This window comes from Petromyzon marinus, chromosome 79 (assembly GCF_048934315.1).
Source record: "Petromyzon marinus isolate PM22_M1 ecotype Great Lakes invasive population chromosome 79, UKy_Petmar_22M1.pri1.0, whole genome shotgun sequence".
Classification (NCBI taxonomy): Eukaryota; Metazoa; Chordata; class Hyperoartia; order Petromyzontiformes; family Petromyzontidae; genus Petromyzon; species Petromyzon marinus.
The window spans coordinates 23988399-24011196 of NC_133745.1; the positions used below are offsets into that span (position 1 = coordinate 23988399).

General features: G+C 46.2%; 2 protein-coding genes across 2 annotated transcripts in view; one reads left to right on the forward strand and one right to left on the reverse strand.

The window, feature by feature from the left end:
- Positions 1-4113: 4113 nt before the first annotated feature.
- Positions 4114-10808, reverse strand: LOC142907481 (uncharacterized). Its single transcript, XM_076057056.1, has 2 exons — positions 10573-10808; positions 4114-7435 (listed from the first exon to the last, which is right to left on the reverse strand). The coding sequence occupies exons 1-2, from the start codon at positions 10757-10759 to the stop codon at positions 6780-6782; spliced, it is 843 nt and encodes a 280-aa protein (XP_075913171.1). The 5' UTR covers positions 10760-10808; the 3' UTR covers positions 4114-6779.
- A 3016-nt stretch (positions 10809-13824) lies between these two features.
- The window catches only part of LOC142907490 (ribonuclease inhibitor-like), a 33796-nt gene continuing 24822 nt past the window's right edge, over positions 13825-22798 (forward strand). Inside the window, exons 1-2 of the transcript XR_012931045.1 lie at positions 13825-13839; positions 14762-14857. The gene's annotated coding sequence lies outside the window, so the exon portion shown is untranslated. The remainder of the gene's footprint in view (positions 13840-14761; positions 14858-22798) is intronic.

The window sequence follows — 22798 nt, forward strand, 5'->3', positions numbered from 1 at the left end:
TGTCATCCTTTGCTTTTCAAGCGTATCCTTTGTTCTACCCAATGGGTAATCTGGACAGTAATTAACCTCGGCTTTTCTAGGTTTCTTCACTTGGTTGGGACTTCCCATGGATCCTTTTCGCTTGTGGGAGTTGATGTTTAACTCAGAACATCCTATGTTCCTCAATTTTGTTCTGTAGTTTGCCATCTTATATTTCAGACTTATTTTCCAGCCAAAGTAGCCGCTCACAGAGCCTTTTTCTTTGAGGCATGGGTGCTTCTGTACCAAAGCAGCAGCAACATCATCAAGATCTGCACTTGTAGGGTATGCCTTGTACTTTATTATTTCTGAAGCTAAAGCATCCAAAATATCAGACTTCAGTTTGGCATTGGGGCTCAGGACAATACCATCAGCCTGATGAGCAAGTTAAGCTTTTTGCAGTTGAATCTCAGCATCAAAACTAAACTGTGGTATTGGGAAACGTTCAGGCCATGCCTGACTTCTGAGGACACAGATTCTGGACTTGAAAGTAAAGATGACTGTGAGTATGAGATTATGTCTGTGTCACAGGATGATACTGAAGAGGTCTCATTTATTTCTGGCACAGATGAAGTATTTGGGAAACTTGTAGATGAAGGTAACTGAATGACCTTGAGTGTAGCTTTATCCTGTATGTCTGAAGTTGAAGTGAGGTTGACAAAATCATTAAAGTCCGGATCTTTGAATTGAAGTCGAAAATCTTCAAGTACTGTCAGTTGTGTTTGGATTTCTCTTTTAAGTTCATTCAACGAGTTTGGTATACCAGTTGGGAGATTTAACCTTTCACAATTATTTTCTCCCAAGATTACTAGAAGTTTGGCTGGGGTACCCATCCTGTCAAATTTTTCTGAAAGAGAGATAGAGGGGATAAATACTACCATGTGATCTGCATAAGTGGGACCGCAGTGCATTCCAGGTTTTAAAAGTGCATGGACAGTAAGGATATGCGCATGGATATGCGTGTCTGCGGCCATATTGTCCATGTACCAACCTTAAGTGTTTTAAAAGTTTTGATGTAGATATGTGAGACGAGCCACAATCTCTGCACAGCCACATGTAGGACTCTAGAACTCCAAAACTCTGTGAGAAAAAAAGATGTAAGTCACCAAAGAATAATAATATAAACAACACTGTAACACTTTATAATAACGTTCAGTTATAAGTGACTTATAAGTAATTAGTTAATGATAAACTAATAATTTACAAAACATGTCTACATTCATAAATGATTAATAAGTAATGTGCTAACATTTTATGAATGTTTTGTTAAATTAGTTGTAAGGTTATTAATGATGAATTAATCATTTACAAAACATGACTATACATTCATAAATGACTAATAAGTGATATGCTAAATGTTTCTATTCTTTTGTTAATTCAGATATAAGTCATTTATAAATTATTAGTTAATAGGTTCATAAATTATTAATAAGTGGTATGCTATACAGTAAAAATCTGTATATATCCTTGGTAAATAGTTTACACTTTAGTTTAACACGTAGGCTTTCGCGACCAATATTATTCATAATAACGGTTTTTGGGTTAGATCGCGTTTATTTATAAATGTGTCGTAACCCTCCACCACCCGACACGGCCAATCAGCAAAAAAAGTGTCACGTTGACAAAAGACAAATAATTCACTACTTTAGCCCACCGGTGTGTTGAAGAGTGAATCCACATTTACAGTTTGAGTACGACGTTTCGCTGGTAAATACTTCCAGCATCATCGGGCAATTCGCCAGAATGGTAAAGCCCTCGCTTGCTCCCGGTTTTATATAGAGCAGCAGGGTGACGTCATCACTTAACTCATATCAGGTGCAGTGATTAGGGGCGGAGGGGGGGGTAATGTAATTATATAATCGATTAGTAATCAGTCATTGGTTATGATTAGTAATGAGTTGTAGATTAGTAATTCTTTAAATCAAAATGTAATGTGTATTATTTAATAATATGCTTCCAGGCCGCACTAAGCCGGTAGCTGTCAGAGCGATTAAAGTTATTCTTGTTCCTCTCAATTTCAATGGATTCTCTAATTAGTCTTTGCCAGTAATAATTAGTTTTACACACCACTGCAACATTGTCAAAATCAATTGAGTGTCCTTGTTGACAAGCATGTTCTGCCACTGCCGACAGTTGTGTTTGAGATAATTTAATATTTCTCTGATGTTCTTTTAGTCTTACACTGATGTTACGTCCCGTCTGCCCAATGTAGCAGCTGCCACATGAACAATTAATCCGATATACACCTTCTGTTGATAGTTTAGGTAATGCGTCTTTAGTGCAAGATACTAGTTTTTGAATTTTGTGTACTGTACCAAATCTTACTGTAATGTTTTGCTTTTGCAAAACGCGGGCTAATTTGTCAGTTACTCCTGAGATATATGGAATTTTTATTGTTTTAACAATCTGGTCGCTTTCAGCAGTATTGCTTTGCGATCGTGATTTGGCATTCAGTGCTCTGTTAATTTGAGCATTATTGTAGCCATTCTGTCGTAGTGCGTCTTTAACGTGTTTAATCTCTCTCACTAGACTCTCACCATCTGACACTGTTTTAGCCCGATGTATGAGCGTCTTGATAAGAGAGGATTTCTGAGCTGGATGATGATGTGATTCTGCATTCAGATAGGCATCAGTGTGCGTTTGCTTTCTGTAAACACTGTGTTATTTTACCGTTTAGGCCATGTCCAAGCAAAATATCTAGGAATGGGAGTGTGTTATTCACCTCCATTTCCATGGTGAACTGGATGGCCGGGTTTTGTGCATTGAGATGATTTAGAAAATCATTAAGTGTATCTTTACCATGTGGCCAGACAACCAAAGTGTCATCCACATATCTAAACCAAAAGGATGGTTTTAATGTGCTCGAGGCAAGTGCTCTTATTTCAAAGTTTTCCATGTACAAATTTGCTATAGCAGGGGATAAAGGAGAACCCATTGCTGCTCCTTCCTTTTGTTTAAAGAAATCCCCTCTCCATAACTGTAAATGTGGATTCACTCTTCAACACACCGGTGGGCTAAAGTAGTGAATTATTTGTCTTTTGTTAACGTGACACTTTTTTTTTGCTGATTGGCCGTGTCGGGTGGTGGAGGGTTACGACACATTTATAAATAAACGCGATCTAACCCAAAAACCGTTATGAATTTACACTTTAGATTAGGCCTAACCGCCAAGCTTACATTACTTGTTAGCTAACATCAATGCCATTTTATTCATGTGTCAAATGTGTTTATAGCTGTTATTTGGGTCTTCCAAAGTTTGAATGTTAACATTTTACATTAAATAAAAATGCTCAACACCATTATTTGAGACAGTTATTAAAACTTACATTACTAAAATGTGAAAAAGTGCTTTGCTTTATACAGTAACATCACACACACCAATCCGTTAACACATAAGTGGAGAAACTCTTATTAACTAGCAATTTAATAAGTAATTTGTGTCTTTGTGTGGGGAAATTCACATCAAAGTTCAACAAGTATATAGTATATAAGATCGAAACACACGAATGTAACGTTACATGCCTAACTAACAAAAATGCGAAAACCACACGAATGCGGCAACTTCATTAAAATACCATACAAAACACGATATCCGCGATAAACCATCTACTGACAGCCTCTAGCCTATATAAATGCATAAAAGTAAAATACCTCACCTCTGTGTCCACAAAGACAAAACGTTGATTGTGAAATGTTGCATTTGACTGCACAAAATGGCGATGAGGGAATTTGAGTGAGCTGAAGGATCAAAGTTGATCGTTGGATGTGCTTTCCATCTGCGCATGCGCAGATATCGCTCCACATGCTGACCAAAGTGCGGTACTGCAGAAGCAACACAACTGAATTTCATTCATTTAACACAAGTGAGCTGTGTAAATGGGAAATATCACTTTTTTCTAATTTAGTCAACACAACTGTTTTAATTTTAATGCACACACGTTAGAGCATTATTTAATTTAAACATAATTACATTCTTTGGACCAACAACTACCAATTATCATTTTTTTGAGTGTAGGTCTGTTGTAGACAAAAACAACGGCCTGCTGATAAAGCACATCCTGCATTCTTACATGTGTAAAGAAGCTCCTTCGCAGGTTTCATTTTCTAGATGATTTATTCCCGACGATAACATATTTACAAGGTGAGAGTACGACTCACACGTTGCACAAGGCTATGACTATCTGCAGTCCCGGTGGTTTATAATAGAGTAGGTTAATCTCGAACAGTCTTTCTTGATGGTTTCCACCATGTTGGTTTCCAACAGTCGGCCCCGATGTCGTCCACCTGCAGTTGTTCTTCAGTCCCCAAGGCATCACCCCATTTGTGGGCCATGCTCCCCCTTATATACCCGCACGGCCACGCCCTGGTAACTTCCAGCAGTTTTCCCCGGTAGATTCTCTCAGCAGACTCTATTGTCTTCTACTTCACTTCTCTTGGATGGCAAAGTTTATAGTGGGGGCAGTGGAGATGGGTTGAAACAGGTACAGGTTACTGTACGGGGGAAGGTTCGTGTGAGTCGTACTCTTGCGTTGTAAATACGTTATCGTGAAATAAATCATCTATCAAATGGAACCTGCAAAGGAGCTTCTTTACACATGTGAGTGTAAGCCTGAGTACAATCTCACGTGTTGTTGCTGTCGAGTATTTTAATTTTACCAGTGGGTCAATGAGGGAAGGGGATGGTGATTAATGTAGTGATAGAATGGGTGGGTCATTCTTGAGAGCATGAAAAAGTGCGTGAGTGAGGTTGACACAGTGAATGATCGGGTGATTGTGTGATCAGGTAAATATATGACTCATGAGGAGAGAGAGGGAGTATTTACGTGAGTCATAGATTTAAGGAAGTGGGTGAGTTCATAATGGAGTGAGTGAGTACCAGTTTATTGAGTTGAGCAAGGCGAGAACTAAAGCGACCATGATGAGTCTCATTTGCAAGAGAGACCTGGATCACCCAAATTACCAAAGCTAAATAAAACACAGAGTTACAGTAATTAAAGCAAATATACTATTTTCTTCTTTCGATAAAGCATATATAAACAATATAAAGACAACTGCTGTTTCATGGGAAATCGACGTAATGGAGCTAAGGGATGATAGAATGTGTGAGTAATGTGCGACATGGATGTCCTCTGGCCCCTACACGACTGAACATTTTCTTTGACTACGTAGTTTGAGACGATTTCCATGGATGTACCAGTAGAATTTATCTGGTATAGATATAATGGGAGGCTGATCGATGCCTGAGCCGGTCATGGTATGGCTCTCTATTGTTAAACCATATTATGAATGCGGATGATCTGGTGATTACTGCCCACTCTGAGGAGAAGTTGGAGACACTACAGCTAAACATGAAGCATGCTACTAAAATATGGGCCGTTACCATCAGCCCCACGAAAACAAATCACCTCCCTGGGTATTTGACATCATAAAAATGCTCCCTTCCTCAATTCCTCATGTATTTGGGGCACCTGAGGAGAGAGTGGAGTGGGCAGTGTGCTGATGATCAACTCCGTTTTGGGAGCCGGTCTCATTTAAAATAATTCGAGCAGCATTATATTTTCATCAGCTGCTCAACACAGTGTGGAAGCTACCTGGCATGTCACTCCATAAAAATCTTCATGTCTTCTCGGCCACAGTTATACTCTCCTTTATCTCTCTCGAAAGGAACTTTAAGGTTAGCTTGCCCACGATCTATTCAGGGTTTAACCAGACTGGACTTTGTAAGCTCACAGATTCCTAGAATATCTGGACAAATGCCCATCTGTGGGCTCCTCCAGCAAGCGAGGCTGCGTTGTGTCATGCAGTCCGTATGCAGTCACGGCATCCCCAAGCAGCTTCAATTTGGCTGGATAGATGGTGCTAAATGGGCGTGGTACAGAATAGAGAAGAGATGGACTGATGTGGTGCAGAAGGATGTGGAGCTGATTGGACTTATTGATGACTGGTATCAGCAGTGTCATGATCGGCTTCTGTGGAGGAGGTTCATGAAAGGTGCTGCTGGGGAAGTGGAGGCAGTTGCCCTCCAGCAACAGCATAGGGCAGAGGAGCGAGGCTCAAAACAACGAGCAGAGCGCCAAACAACTGACACAAATAAAGTTGGCACAGTGGGGAGCACGGCTGTTGCATCTGCCCATCATCTTCCTAAGTCAATCCATGGCACCTGCGTCTATTACATGACCTCCTGCCAGCCAGCCTTCGACACTTCACGTGGCCTCAAAATGCACCGAGCATGGCACAAGTGCTGTGGTGATGTCACCGCCACTTAGGGGTGAACGACGGTTGTTGCGTTGTTGTTGTGCGTGTGTGCACGGACGCATGTACGCCTGTGAGTCTCGTGTATGGAGAGATAAAGAGAGGCAGCCGGGCAGGGTGCTGGCCATTCACCCCGTGTGCCATTCAGAGCTTCATAGGCGCTTGCCCCAACATTCTGGTAAGGCTATACAGCGGATGATTGTCGCTGTTGTGTGTGTGTATGGACGTTCACCCCCCTCCCACCGCCCCCGTGTGTGCAGGGAGTCATTACGCCCCCTCCCGACAAGCAGACCGGCATCCGGACTAAAGGTAAGTGACAATAACAGATTTTTTTTCCATTTAAGTAACTTTATGTTTTGCTCACAATACAGTATTTATTAGAGTGTTGCATGCAAATGTACGATATTTTGTCTTATATATGACTTTGTTGATGTTCTATGGGGTATGTTTGTCTTTCTGAGTAATGTTTTAATTAGGGTGGTGTCATTTTCACAATTTCCCCAATATTTTTAAATGGCCGACTTGCGCTTCAGCAATTTTCGGAACCAATGGCTAAATCTCTTCATCTTCTTGGGCTTGGTGGTGGTGGCAGAAGTGGTGGTGGAAACGGTTGCGGTGGTGGAAGCTGTGGCAGCGGCGGTGGAAGTGGCGTCGGTGGTGGTGGCATCATTGTACATTTGAGACACGGTCCATATTAGCTCTTTCAGCTGGCTACGGAGATGCAGGTTCTCTTCTTGCAGCCTCTTTTCCCCATGCCACATGTCCTCGTGACGCACCAGCTTCCCGCGCAGCCTAAACTGTTCCTGCCCTCTCTGCGGATTCAGGAAGTTCAACTTCCTCAGGTGGGCGTGCAGCGACCTCCGGAGATCTTCGTTTTCACAGCGCAGCGACATTTGCCGCTGTGCTGCATTGCAGTCTCGGAGAAAATCCGCATGCAGAGACTTGCTCTCCCTGCAAGGCACTCTCGTGGGCTCCAGCTCCAACTGGCGCTCTTTAAGCTGTTGAACCAGGCTCCTGATCTCTCTCTGGAGAGTCTCTCGGTTCTCCATGAACTCCTCCAGCTGATGCTGTAGCTCCAGACGGAGCATCTTGCTCTTCTGACAGAGCTCCACATTCTGCAGGCCCATCCTCTCCGTAGACAGCGTCGTGGTCTCATGGTCAAAGTCTGAAATGGAAAGCGTAAAAAGATATATGAAGATCCCCATCCCAAGCATGGCCAAGACCAGAACGCCAACGATCAGCAGCACCATGCTCAGTTCGAGTTGACGGCACGCGGGACAGAAGCAAGTGTGAGACACGTCACGAAGGGGCGTGTTATTTATCGTGACGTCATTACCGGATGTGACGTACACTATGACGTAACAGCCATCTCTGCCCACTTATTGTCAATCATTGCCCACCACGTGACTCCACGGCCCTGCCCCTAACCACACAGCTCCTCCCCCATACTCTTCTTCCGCCTTCCCCACGTGACGCGAGCCAATCACGCGAGAGGCGGCGCGCGGTCGGCCCCGCGTCCGCTTCCCGCCATTCTTGCAATGGGCGGCGGGGCCGCTCAGGGTGGGGCGCGGGGGGCGGGGGCGAGTTCACTCCACGTCGCGAGTCGGGAGGAGGGACGAGGGGGAGGGGCCAGGAGGGACGAGGGGGAGGGGCCAGGAGGGACGAGGGGGAGGGGCCAGGAGCGGGAGGGGGGGGGAGCTGAGAGCTGCGAAAGTTTGGGGTACCACTACTTGAAAAATATACTGTACCACAGAAATGAGTTTATGTTTAGTTCGATTTAGAACATCTTTCCAATGGTTGCTTAATTTGAAACCAACTTCTCGGTTGAAATTGTGTCTGTGTTTGTAGATCTGAATTGCCTCGTGAACAAATCTCTGATAAAAACCCGTGGGTTTGCAAAGAACCTTGGTATCGGAGAAAATTATATCGTGATCACCCACATGGTTGTAACAGTGATCAGCAAAGAATTCGTTTTGCTGTGTTTCAAATCTGATTTGTGCTCGCGAATTCGGTCAGAGACATGTCGCTTTGTCTCCCCGATATAGCAATCACCGCAGGTACAACTCAATTTGTAAACCCCGGGGTACTGTAAGTCAGGAATGCCATCCTTCACGGATGGGATCAGATCACGAATTTTGTGTACTGTATTGAACCGGACCTGGATCTTGTGTTTGTTTAGAATTTTTGAAATCTTTTTAGTAACGCCTGCTATATATGGTAGTGTGATGGTTTTGGCCGGAGTATCAAGTGGTTGTTTCTGTATGGAGGGAGAAACAGCTTGGCGGATGGTACGGTCAGAGTAACCATTCCTTTTGAGGGCCAGGTGTACATGTTTTAATTCACTGGTCAGGTGGTGTTGGTCCGAAATGCAATGAGCCCTATGGTATGAAGTTTTGATGAGATAATTCTTTTGGGCTGGGTGGTGGTGGGAATCAGGTTTCAAGTAGGAATCTGTGTGGGTGGGTTTCCTGTAGACAGAATGCCCCAATGAGCCATCAGGTCTCCTCTCAAACAGAACATCTAAGAATGGTAGCTTAAATTTCGATTTAAAGTTTTCGTGACTGCAAGGATTCATCTTCTTTGGTTCTTTCGGTAAAGTCACGTAGAATGAGAATAAAATAATAAATTGATAAAATAAAATAACACAATAATATTCTCACGACGTTTCGGCCACAACACAAGCGGCCTTCATCAGGTGAAGGGGACGAGACTGTCTGGAGGACAGCGCTGGAGTGAGAAAGCCACGCTGAGATCACGACCTTTAAGCTGTGTGAGAAGAAACAAAGCGCCTGACAAAGGAATTAGCATTTAATTTAGCATTGAAATGGCTGAGTGATTAGCTTGTGACTGGTCACAGAAAAGGCTATATTAAAGTTAAAGCATACACATCCGCAAAGGCACCCCTTGACAAAGGAATTAGCATAGAATTTAGCATTGAAATAGCTAAGTTAAAGTATACACATCCGCAGAGGCACTCCTTGACAAAGGAATTAGCATAGAATTTAGCATTGAAATAGCTGAATGATTAGCTTGTAACTGGTCACAGAAATAGCTATGTTAAAGTCAGAGCATATACATTCACCGAGGCACCTAGTACAAATCAAACAGGAGAATTTAGCATTGAACTAGGCGAATTTAGCATTGAAATAACTGAGTGATTAGCTTGTGATTGGTCACAGAAATGGCTGTTGAAGTTAAGGCCTACACATCTGAGCTATTCACTGTAACTGGGTATACAATACAATATATAATGAATACTATATCATGAACCAAAAAAAATACTAAAATATAAATTACCTCAATGTTATCAATAAACTCTATATTCTCCAATCAGCTAAGCTACCAACAATAAGTCGTTATATATCACAATGCTATATGGCGAAAAATGGGTGGATTCTTACCCTCAACTGGTATGGTTTACAACATGGAGTATAACAGCGCCTCGCAGCTGTCTCTCTCCCCCTCCTCTGTTCCGACCATCGATGAACTCGTCCGTCTGAACGGGACCCGTAGCTATCCGTGGTGCTAAAGTTGAGGGTAAGAATCCACCCATTTTTCGCCATATAGCATTGTGATATATAACGACTTATTGTTGGTAGCTTAGCTGATTGGAGAATATAGAGTTTATTGATAACATTGAGGTAATTTAAATTTTTGTGTTTTTTATTGGTTCAGTATATAGTGTTCATTATATATTGTATACCCAGTTACTGTGAATAGCTCAGATGTGTAGGCCTTAACTTCAACATAGCCATTTCTGTGACCAGTCACAAGCTAATCACTCAGTTATATCAATGCTAAATTCGCCTAGTTATTTCAATGCTAAATTCTCCTGTTTGATTTGTACTAGGTGACTCGGTGAATGTATATGCTCTGACTTTAACATAGCTATTTCTGTGACCAGTTACAAGCTAATCACTCAGCTATTTCAATGCTAAATTCTACGCTAATTCCTTTGTCAAGGGGTGCCTTTGCGGATGTGTATGCTTTAACTTTAACATAGCCTTTTCTGTGACCAGTCACAAGCTAATCACTCAGCCATTTCAATGCTAAATTATGTTAATTCCTTTGTCAAGGCGCTTTGTTTCTTCTCACACAGCTTAAAGATCGCGATCTCAGCGTGGCTTTCTCACTCCAGCGCTGTCCTCCAGACAGTCTCGTCCCCTTCACCTGATGAAGGCCGCTTGTATTGTGGCCGAAACGTCGTGAGAATATTATTGTGTTATTTTATTTTATCAATTTATTATTTTATTCTCATTCTACGTGACTTTACCGAAAGAACCAAAGAAAATGGTAGCTTACCATCTTTCTCCACTTCCATGGTCTTGTTCTTCTGACAGAGCTCCACATTCTGCAGGCCCATCCTCTCCGTTTGCAGCGTCGTGGTCTCGCGGTAAAAGTATGAGATGGAAAGCTTAAAACGAAGATAAATGAAGATCTCCATCCCAAGCATGGCCAACAGCGGAACGCCAACGGTCAACAGCGCCATGCTGAGCTCGTGTTGACGGCACGCGGGACGGAAGGAAGTGTGAAGCACGTCACGAAGGGGCGTGTCCTATATCACCGGATGTGACGTACAGCCATCCCTGCCCACTTATTGGCAATCATTGCCCACCACGTGACTCCACGGCCCCGCCCCTTACCGCGCAGCTCCTCCCCCATACTCTTCTTCCGCCTTCCCCACGTGACGCGAAGCGAGCCAATCACGCGAGAGGCGGCGCGCGGTAGGCCCCGCGACCGCTTCCCGCCATTCTTGTAATGGGCAGCGGGGCCGCGCAGGGGGGGGGGGCGGTGGGGGCGGGGGGGGCGGGGCTGAGTTCACTCCACGTCGCGAACGGGAGGAGGATTGACGAGGGGGAGGGGCCAGGAGGGGGAGGGGCCAGGAAGGACGAGGGGGAGGGGCCAGGAGGGACGAGGGGGAGGGGCCAGGAGCGGGAGGGGGGGAGCCGTGGCGCCGCTCTTGGGCCGCGAGGCCTCCCCCTGGACCCGCGGCGCCACGCGGAGACCGCGACAGCAGCAGCAGCAGGAGGTGGTGGTGGTGGTGTTTGTGGTTGTAGGCACGGTAGAGGTGGTGGTGGTGTTTGTGGTTGTAGGCACGGGAGAGGTGGTGGTGGTGTTTGTGGTTGTAGGCACGGGAGAGGTGGTGGTGGTGTTTGTGGTTGTAGGCACGGGAGAGGTGGTGGTGGTGTTTGTGGTTGTAGGCACGGGAGAGGTGGTGGTGGTGGTGGTTGTAGGCACGGGAGAGGTGGTGGTGGTGTTTGTGGTTGTAGGCACGGGAGAGGTGGTGGTGGTGTTTGTGGTTGTAGGCACGGGAGAGGTGGTCACGGACAGGCGGTGAGTGCCGGGTGATGGAGGGGGGGGGGGGATTGCAGGGTGAGTGAGTTAATGAGGAGAATTAATAGGTGAGGAGGGTGAGTGAGTTGAAGGGTGAGGTGACTGAGTGGGTGAGTGGTGAGTTCACGACAGGGAGATTGGGGCTGAGTGAGTGAACGCAGCGCACGGTAAAGATCCCCTGAGAGCATTCGCAAGAGTTGGACATTGAGTGCCGCTGTCAGGGTCCACACGCAAATTACTCACTTGGCATGATATACAAATTAACCATTGTAAACGATAACTTTAAAAAAGTCCGCTATTTGTCAGAGCTAATGCGATGTGCGTTTTGCATATTTGTAGCACGTTATAACCATCGTCAACATCGTCATTTAGAGTAACCATTAGTCCATACGTGTCACTTGCTAATAGTCCCCGGGTCAATCACAACTTTGCCGTGCGTGCAGGCTTTGTCTCTGGCTGCTCGCTAGGGCTGCGATGCCTTTCCATGCCACAAGATGACGTTCATTGCTCCTTCCACACCGCGACAATATTTACTGCAGTGTTCTATAACGCGGTAGTTGCGTTGCTGAATAACACCGCGTTGTGTAAACTCCCTCGTTACAATGACTAATACAGGGTAAAGCACAGTCCGTGATAACAGCGTGAGATGCGTGTGTCGGCTGAACAAAGACTGAGGCGCGTGGGGAGCATCAGGAAGCATCCAGCAGCATCCCAATGCCTCGTGTGACGCTGTGCCCAGGCAGCCGTACAACCGCACATTCCTACTCGCGCGACGTGGTTCTGTTGACTCAATCGCGTTATATCCATTTAGCATCCGCGTTATAAAACGTGTTCCCTATTACATCCATCGTGCCATATCCAAATGGCGTTATGAAAACACGCGTTGAGGCAGAACGAACTCTATAAACTATTTTTATTTTACCAGGTGAGACCCACTGAGCTATGTGGCTGTTTTCCAGAAGCGACCTGTCCACAAATGATAGATCAGCTAAATGGCTAATCACATAGAAATGTGTAGCACCAGCCACAAATACTCTAGAGTCTAGACATGGGATCCCCTTTGACAGGGTCAGTGTCTCCTTAGATTCTCTCACTCCGCCTATTGTCATGCGGCGTGTGCAGCTGCGTCGTGACACTTGGTAGAGTGCTGTCTTTGAGGCAGAGAACTTTAAAACCGTGTGCAGTGGTTAATTTGCTTAACAGCTTTACACCGAACTCCTTGCTTGTGGTAAAACATGTTTGCGACTTTGCTGATCGAGAACTATGCAGATTTAGATTTATAGTAACATGTACTTGGTGTGAGATGAACTTCCAAACAATTTCCTTTGCTCAACATCTTGGAATTAATGTCTTTTTAAATGGTCAGCTTAAGTGATTCCGTGATGTTTATGTAACTTGACCATTAAGATTATCTATGGAGCACAATTATTTCAGGATTATTTTTCATAAGTAAACTTTAAACTGAACCCATATGTGATATTATATTGCCTGATTATTTTAATTTTTAATGTAGTCTACATGCTCTTCTGGGGATATTACCCCACATTTACCATTCATTGATGTTCCCTTTGACATTGGTAATTGACATTGTCACACCATAGTAATTCATGGGCAATTATGTAATTCTCTCTGTGTCTATCTCTCTCTGCATCTGTCTGTGTGGGTGTCTCTCTCTGCCGGTGTGTTTTTCTCTATATGCGTCTCTCGTGTGTCTCTTTGTGTGTGCCTCTCTCTGTGTGTGGATGTCTCTCGGTGTCTGTGTCTCTCTTTCCTTTTCCACGATGTGGTGTTGTATTTACATGCAAATTCTACCTCTAGCCCCGCCCACTTACCCTTGGGCTGAGCTTATCTCAAGCCAATATAACTTTGTGTTTCAGCAGCTTTCTCGCTATATTTTTTCACCTGATGATGGTTGCTTGTGTTGCGATCGAAACGTCGTGATCTATTATTTTTTTCTACCTACGTGACTTTACCTAAAGAACCAAAGAGTATTGTGATTTTGATAGTGATCGTTGTGGTGGAGGTGGTGATATTGATGGTGGTGTTAACGATAGCGGTGATTTTGGTGGTTGTAATGGTGGTATTGATGGTGGTAATGGTGGTTGACTATTACCCCTCTCGTGTCCTTACTTCCACAACCAGGTTTAAGAATCTGCTGGTGTCTGTGCTGGAGGTGGACGTCGGATATCTGTGCGGTCTGGAGCGGTGGACAATAGACTCCTGCAGCTCAACCAGGTGGACGCACTGGGCAGGGAGCAAGATGGTTGTGGCCTTAGAGACCCACTTACTCCCACAGAGAGCCATAGACTCACTCACAGAGTACACTCACACAGAGAGCCAAAGTCTCACTGACACAGAGCCATAGGCTCACTCACATGGAGACACATAGACTCACTCACACAGAGAACCATTGATTAACTCATTGGTTTTTTCGGTAAAGTCACGTATGTAGAAATACCATAAAATTATATTAAAATAAATCAATCACGACGTTTCGACCGCAACACAAGCGATCTTCATCAGGTGTAAAAACAAATAGCACATAGGGTGACATCAGCGCAACACATAGAGAGCGTTAAACTGCACGGAGGTAAATACAACAAGAAGATGAGAGACGAGAATTCAAAAAACCTAAGAAAAATTTACGTGATGCAAAACCAGTCGGCCAACGACACAGTTAGACACCTGCCTGGCAGACCACGAATTTCAGAAGAGTGCTAAATTTCGTGTTCATCCTCTGGGTTGAACATACCAGCATAGACAGAGTGAACAAATACGAGGTATAAGATAGCAGAAATACATATACAGGGACACAAGAGGTAAGAAGAGGAAAGACGGACAGAGAAGCAAGAAAAAAGGGGCCGGAGGGATGAACAGACAGAGGCTTAAAATAAGTAGTAGAGGTGGGGGGAGGGGCGGAAGAAAGCAAGGGGCACCCCACCCACCCCACCCACCCCACCCACCCCACCCACCCATCCCCACCCATCCCCACCCATCCCCACCTCACCCACCCACCCCACCCCACCCACCCACCCCACCCCACCCACCCCACCCCACCCCTCCCACCCCTCCCACCGATCCTCCCCCCAACCCTCCCCTCAACGCTCCTTTCACTCCTCCCGTCACCCCTCCACCCCTCTCCTTTCTGCTGCGTCAGGGCCAGAGGCTGAGAGCACGGGCGAGGAGGCTACACGGGGAACTGGGCCGCGTCAGGGGCGAGAGACGCGGGGCGACTCGACACTTCACAGCGTGGGTGAGTGTGGGGAGTTCGTGGTGCATGGGGGACGGTGGGTGGTGTGGTCCAGAATATAAACCACCTGTGTAGGATACACGGGGGATTTTTGATTGGTGCTTAAATGTGTGTGTGTGGAAAACGGTGTAGTGTGTGAGTGTGTGTGCGGTGGGGGGTAGGGAGGTAAATGTGTGTGTAACGCAAATTAGTATCTGGGGCGGTGTGTAAACATCACACATTGGGGAGACAAAGGCGGTCCGGCGTGGTTCTGACCACTTACCATTTCGTGTACTATGCCAGCCTTCATAGGAGCTCAATAACAGCACTTGCCCCACCAGTCTGTGGAGCTCCATGGGGGATGTTTGTGTTGGAGCTCGTGCTGTAGGTGTAGACGACGCACGACCGTGGATCCTCTGTAGGGAGCGCGCGTCTGCTGTGGGTCGCATGGAGCTGCACAAGCGGACACCGCCGCAGCGATTCCCATACCGAGTCACGAGATAGGCGCTGGGAAACACCACCATGGTGTGCTTGCCTTGTATGGTCAGTCGTGTGACTGATTATTATAATATATTAATTCACACCTGTGCACCGTGTCATGGCAGTTTCTCTGTTTTCCTTCATTGCATTTTTATTTCAGAAATATTTCACCTGCAAAATAGATTGAGTTTGAATATCTCATGCGAAAGGGTGCCCAGGGCATGTGGGGTCGTCTAATTGCACAGTGTTTAGCGCACATCACTACACACCCATGGACTAAATCCAGAGGCGAGTGACAAATGAATCAGTTCTGCCCCCCTCGCTTCACCAACCCGCACTAGTCAGCATGGTGAAATATGGTAAAAAATCAACACGACCGACAGGGCATAGGGTGCCCATTATCCAGAAGTGCTTTACTTTATGATCACATCCACATCTAATGTGGATTTGGTTATTTTTCTTTAGTTTTCTTTGTTGCATAAATACAACTTGACAAGATGTGTACTGCTTCATTCTGGTACATTTACTGTTTTTCAGTGCATTTCAGCACTGGGTGTGTTTGTTGGATTTATTGTTTGTCACGTGAGGTTAAACACTAACAAAATATTTTATGAACCAGGCAAAGTTCACTAAGCTATTAGATTTTTCATTGAACTGACAGATGCTGTAATCTGGTCCCTTGGGTACCCAGGCCTTCCTATAGTATAACTCCAGGAATCGGCAGATTTTTATTTTATTGTACCAAGTAAGGTCCACTGAGCTATATAGCTGTTTTTCAAAAGCAACCTGGCCACAAATCGTAGCTCAACGAAGTGGCTTATCACGTGGAAATTTGTAGCAGCCAAATACTGTAAACGCATATTTCTAAATGTGGAGGGAAAAAAACTCGAGGATCCAGAGAAAAACCCACGCCACCACGGGGAGAATATGCAAACTCCAAATATCCAGGCGTCGGGGTTGGAATCGAACCCACGACCTCCTGCATTCCAGGCGAAGGGGATAACTTGTTGCCACCACTGAGCCCCTTGTTAATCTGATGTGGTATACTGGTACAGCCCCTGGTGGCCTCGGTCACTTTACTGACCTTTGCACCATTGTGTAGTCGGTTCAATTGAGTCGCAGACATACTCTTTGGAGGCAACAAATTTATTTATACCAACACGAAGGGGTAACTTCCCTTTTACCAGATAACAACCTATGGTGGTGGACCACCAGGCTATCTGTGCTAACACTCTGGGATAGCTACAATGAGCAGGACTCCAGCTTGAGTCCTGCCCATGTGTTGGTGACTCTTCACGGACGTTGAATGTAGATCTTTCAGAAGACAACAGCAAAGCTGAACCCCGGTCCCTCTGGGGACCCGGTTTATATGCTCACCAGTCGTGGCCGGCTCTGCCCTTGGCCACGACTACCTTCTCGATTCCTATTGCAAGATCTCGCCCTGATACGTGACTACCCACTAGCCCCAACTTGGGGCCCCTGTGTAGACTTTACCCGTCATGTACCTTCCAGGGTCAACCAGAGTGCAATGGCCCACATTAACCTCATTCATGGTTGACACTTTCACACCCCTCCTATAGAGAACAGCACTGCACGCCACACGTGGTGCCACTCAGCGCCATGACTCAGCGCTCACCAAGCCCCACTAGGGCTGGTACTACACCCACATATATGGGGTGTCGGTGATGTAATTACATCGCACGCCGTGCCTCTCAGGCCGGCACTACACAGTGGCATTCCCGATGTCACTACATTACCCCCCCCCCCCCCATTCGTAGCATTCAGCCGTCCTGGCTGTCAACTCCCCCTTAAAACTAACCAAGTGAATAAGTTCTAGATTTGAAGCTTTCGTGACTGCAAGGATCCATACTCTTTGGTTCTATTCGGTAAAGTCACGTAGGCAAAAAATAAAACAACAAAAATCATGACGTTTCTTCCACAACACAAGTGGCCTTCATCAGGTGAAGGGGACCGTACTGTCATGAGGACAGCGTTGGAGTGAAGACAGTCCATCCCAGGTCGCGTCCTTTTAAGCTGTGTGGGAGGAAACAAAATGCTTTGACAAAGGAATTAGCATAAAATGACCGTAATGCACAAGAGGACCGGCACGGAGGGGGGGAGGGGGTGTGAATTGGAACGTAGAGGACCGGCACGGGGCGGGGGGGGAGTTTACAAATGTAGGTGTGAAGTGAAATAAGCTTCTATGAAAGTTTGGTATATCACTATTTGGATAAATACCATTGAAAATTAGTTTAATGTTTGGTATGATTTAGAACATCTTTCCAATGGTTGCTTAAGTGAATAAGGTGAAAAAAGCGAGTAAAAGTGACTAAACGCTATGTGTGCCTCAATAACAATAACAAATAGCATATAAATAACCAAGCCCACCTATACAATATATACACTAGCTGCAAATGTACAGAACAACACGAGAAAATATAAAACGCGAATGCACGGAATCCCCTCCATCACCAACAACTCCCATCCTCACCGTGTAACAATACCCATAAGCACAACAAAGGCTAGGTTCAGCCAATAACCGATATGGCCTACTGAGTGTGACAAGCAACTGATGGTGTGGGAGTGTGTGTGCATGGGTGTCACAAAATCCGAAGAGTTTTTGAGCGAGTCCTCGTGGCTGGGCCTCCAGTGGAGGTGGGCTCACTCTCCCTGGAGGTCCCAGGGGGAATATGCAACTGTCCAGTCGAATCCGGCTCCTCACGAAGAGCAGTAGGCCGGGTCGACGGGTTCTCCTCTCTCGAATCAAGTGAAGACAGCGCAGGCGGCGGCTCGGGGGACATCAGGCGCGCGGCACCTGAGGGAGGAAGCACACGACTCCGCTGAGGACCAACCTCAACGTGCACACATGCCAGCTCGCCGGACACATCTGTCCCTCGGCGCCCACAGTGTGGAGATGGAACAAACTCACAGGGAGCAATAAAGGGCTTAGGGCAAGAGGAGTGTACAAATCAACTCCGCCGCCCCAAGCGGATCTGGACACACTGCGGTCGAATGACCCGAATCACATCAACCAGCCCTCTCCAGGGTTTGAGCAATTTGGGCGATGTACCCACCGGTACCTGTGGACAGTGCAACCAAGCTCTGTCCCCAGGTGCCCATTCATGTTTTTGAAGTACGGAAGCCCCTCAGCCATTCATTGGCCAATCGGCACGAATCAGAATTTACCCTGGAAGTCTCCCGCACTTCTGAAAGCTTTTGAAGGGTACAGCACACGGAGTCAGAGATTTAAGATTTAGCCTTGTTGGGTGCGGCTTGTAACTGAACATGAATCAGGGGGTCGTGTTCTCGCTGACCTGATGACTCAACATGGAGGTCAGAGTTCTGTGCAGCCACCTCAACCATACCATCCATCTGCGGATTGTGCGGTGACATGCGTACTTTCTTGGTTCACAACTAACGCACACCTCTTGCAATAATTTTGAAGAAAATGTTTTGCCCTGATTGTTCAGAAGACGTTCGGGAGCACTCTTGTCCATTATGTAGTGGGTAATAAACTGGAGGAAGCTTACTCTGAGGCAACACATTTATTATAACATTAACAGGTTATTACACAATGGGGTAATGGCCCCTTTCACCCGATACTCTATGGAGGTAGTCCCTCCAGACTAGCTTGCCTCTCACTGGCTATCATGACATCTATACTGCTGGGGCTTGAGTCTTCGCTTGAGTCTTCACTGGTTATCAGCTGGAGCTTTCACTGGTACAAGCTCGAGCCGACCCTAGCCAGGGGTTCGGCTCTGCCCATTGGGCTCTACTCTTCAGGGCTCCAGGATGCTCTTCAGTCTTCGGCCGGACAACAACTGCTGGGACCGCTCAGGGACCTGACTTATATATAGGCTCCTGGCTCACTCCGCCCCTGGCCACGCCTTCCTTCTAGGACCGTCTCCGAGGGTCTGGAGAATGACATCATCTCCCCAGCCCCCTTCCCGGGATCTGGGGTCCCGACCGTTGGTCACGATGCTCCCCCAGGGATTGCCTTGGCCAACGGCCCGTCATCATTAATCCAGCAGGTTCAGCCTCCCCTCTGCTCCCTACTGACACAAGCTAGTACTGCCGGCTATGATTAGTGGCGATCATGTTCAACCATGCCACTACAATTACATAGCCATTGAGGAATGCCTCAGTGATCTTTGCCGCCAACTGTTTGGGAAGCGGCCAGGCCACAGGCCATCATGAGAAATACTCGACTCCCACCAGAAAATATTTATTCCCACGAGCGGCTTCTACCGCGTGTACTGCACACACCCCTTCAACAAATTAGCAGCATCCTCAGCCATGCCAGGCCAGAAGAAATCCGACTTACGTGTGGCCAATGCTAGTTTATGCACACCCAAGTGCAACAGACGCTCGTGCACCGCCCAAATGACCTTACCCCGCAGGGCGGTGGGCACAACAATGTTGGAACATCGCATCTCTCCGTCCCAATGCATGAGCAATCCACCTCTGAGAATGAAAGAGGCGACACCCCATCGATCCTCGCCCCCATCAGTCTCTCTGACTCCGCATCGCAATTTAAGCAGGGAAGCGTCCTCAACCTGGAGGCGCCCCCATTCTTCGTGGTCCAATCCAATGACAGCATCACGCGCCACTGGATCCCCAGCTCCCTCAGATGTTACAACCTCGGCCGATGCCGTAAGGGTAGGGGGCGAGTGTTCGTTGCGCGGCTTACAGCGACCGGAGCCCGAAAAACTTGCGCAACTCTCGTTCGTGGGTAATCGTGAGAGGGCGTCCGCGTTCGTGTGATGGGAGCCTTTGCGATAGGTAACCTGAAAAGAGTAGTCACGGAGGACCTCCAACCAGCGTGAAAGTTCGCCAGATGGCTGGTCAACCTGCAGCGCGTACTGCAGCGCCGCGTGGTCCGAGCGCACCTCAAAGTCTCTCCCATACAAATATGGAAGATACTGTTGCAAGAAAAACACGATAGCTAACAGTTATCAGCGTGTGACACAGTACCGCTGTTCAGCCGGAGACAGCACTCTGCTTCCTTATGCGATAACACTCTCGATGCCATTGACAACTAGAGACAGAACAGCTCCAATGCCAGTGTTACTAGCATCTGTATCAAGGACAAACGGCAAGGAAAAGTCGGGGTAGTGGAGGGGAGGGGCGTTCACCAAGCCATCTTGGAGTGCAACAAATGCGGCCTCCTCATGGGTGGTGCCGATGTCACAAGTCGAGGAGACTGAAGTGCTGTGACAAAAGGGCCATTGCCTGAATCGTCTCTTACTATAAACATTTCATTTCAAAGCGGTGTTATCGAAGAAGTTTTTTTGGAAGATAAATAACATCGCGATGGGGGGAGGGGGAGATAGCGGGATTGAGGGGGAGCGATTAGGGGGGTTATAGAGGTGGGTGTTGAGTAAAATAGTATCAGTGTCTTGTGCTTGAGCCTAGGGGCTATGCCAAGGGGCTAGGACATTGAGAACACGGATTCGAATGAACGTCTCATCTTGCCACATGCTTTTTTTACTATCTCCATCAGTAACAAAATCAATCTACAAAGCAACGCTGCTTCTAAAATGGGTATAGTACTCTGAAGCATGTAAAAATGGTAATGTACTGTCAATCGTACTTTAACAGGAGCATTGTCTCTTTAAAGGTCACGGTTTTTGTTGTTGACATGAACTCTATTGGCTTCCACCTCCCTGTTCACAGAGATCGTCAATAGAGGCTGAAGTCAGTTACTCGCGCACAGTCAGTCGAGGGAGTGATAGCCCTCACTGTGCCCTTCAGCCTATGGGAGTCATTGTCCCGTAACATCCCGAGTTCACAATGTCGATTAAAGCGACACCTTTGTTTAATAACGATCCATGAAATTAGTGGGACTTTATATAGTGTGACAGTCTTGTCTTTGGTAATACTGTACTCATGTTTGTTTCTGTTGCCTGGTTTTTAATTGGTAAAGCTGTGATCGTGTTTGATCCCTCCACTGGTATCCGATTAATTTCTGCATCAAGCACAATATCCCCTTTGCTGTCTTCAAGTTCCACCATGGACACGCTCCTGCTTGCCTCTCCCATAATCTTATTCCCCTCCCAATGTTCTCCTATATCGTCCCTACCATCTCGCTTTACTCCCCTTCACTCATTCTCCGCCCAGCAACCAAGGCTTCCTGTTGGAACTTCTAATCAACCTTTACTCATTCGGAGGTCACTCATTCCCTTTTCTTTTGATGCAATTATTTGGGCCTGTCACTTACCATCCACAGATTTCTCCTGTGATCATCACTTTATGTTCTCTCTTTAGAAATGTAGGCTGAATGTACACCTCCTTGTTCCCAATGATGATTGTATCTCACTGATGTGCACATCACCTTGACAGAGGCTCTTTTTAAAGGCACTCTAATTGATTATTTCTCATTTCACAGCCTCCACTACACTACTCAGCAGATTATACCCCACTTTGTTCGTCAAGACTTGCTTGAGGCAAATATAAGTATGGTCCAACAACTTCTATGACTGACACGGCACGAGTAAGACTGCCTGCAGTCCAACCAAAAAGGCTGCATCATTGAAAGCTGGTTTCAAGCCTGCCCTCCACGTGTGTTAAAAGATCTTACTCACCCATGTGATGATAGTTGAGCCTCTGGGTGTCAGCATTTCTGCTCTGATATTGCAAGTGTTGGATACTAGTGATTTCTTTCATTTTTCTTAGGGTACCTCTCACTTTATACTCAAATGGCTCAATGCAGAAGGTGTAGGGTCTTTGGTTGCTGTGGCTTGCATGAGCTCTTCAAAGGGATATGACGAAGAGCGATTCTGCATTTGGGAGCATAATTACTTCTAGCATGCTAGTTTCCGCCTTCAACTGCTGAGGAGCTTGCCACTGGCATTTGTAATTGCGCAGGAAATATTAAAGTAGGCTCCCCTGAGCTGACTGAAGTTTGCAAAGTCATCCTTTATTTGACTGAGAGTTATTATTCAACTGCTGCAGCTTTTCCATCAGGCCCCCTCTGTTCATGCCAGATCTGAGTTTTGCATTGCCTTCTTAGGCCCTTGTAGCAGTTTTTACGTTCGTTTTTCAATTAAACACCACGTTTAATCACTAATCCATTCATTTCCAATATTGCAACAGGTTGTTGGGCTGGTCTTGGCGGCGTTGTTTACATAATCTTGAAATTGTCCCAAACTGTTGGTTCCTCATTAGACAGGAGCGTGCATTACCACTGCCCACCTCCACATTACAACCATCCCCACCATAAGAATTATATCCAGTATGAGCTGGAGAAGCTTTTGTTGAACTTCGAGAGTACTACTAAGAAATGGGGTTTACGTTCATCCCCACATAAAACAAAGCACCTGCCTGGGTATTCTGTCATCGTATTCTCCCATCCCTCCACTCCCCATGAGCAGTGGGGCAGTTTTGGACAGAGCAGAACAATTTTCCATACCTGGAAAGGGTGCATGTGACTAGCTCCAGTTTGGCAGCAGAGGTCATGCTCCGAATCGGTTGAACATAATTATC

Bases quoted from the DNA above. Each gene is read 5' to 3' on its own strand.
- LOC142907481 (XM_076057056.1), bottom strand. From the start codon at position 10,759: ATGGCGCTGTTGACCGTTGGCGTTCCGCTGTTGGCCATGCTTGGGATG. The intron at 7,436-10,572 runs GTAAGCTACCAT...TTTCCATTTCAG, and splicing joins CATGGAAGTGGAGAAAGATG to ACTTTGACCATGAGACCACG.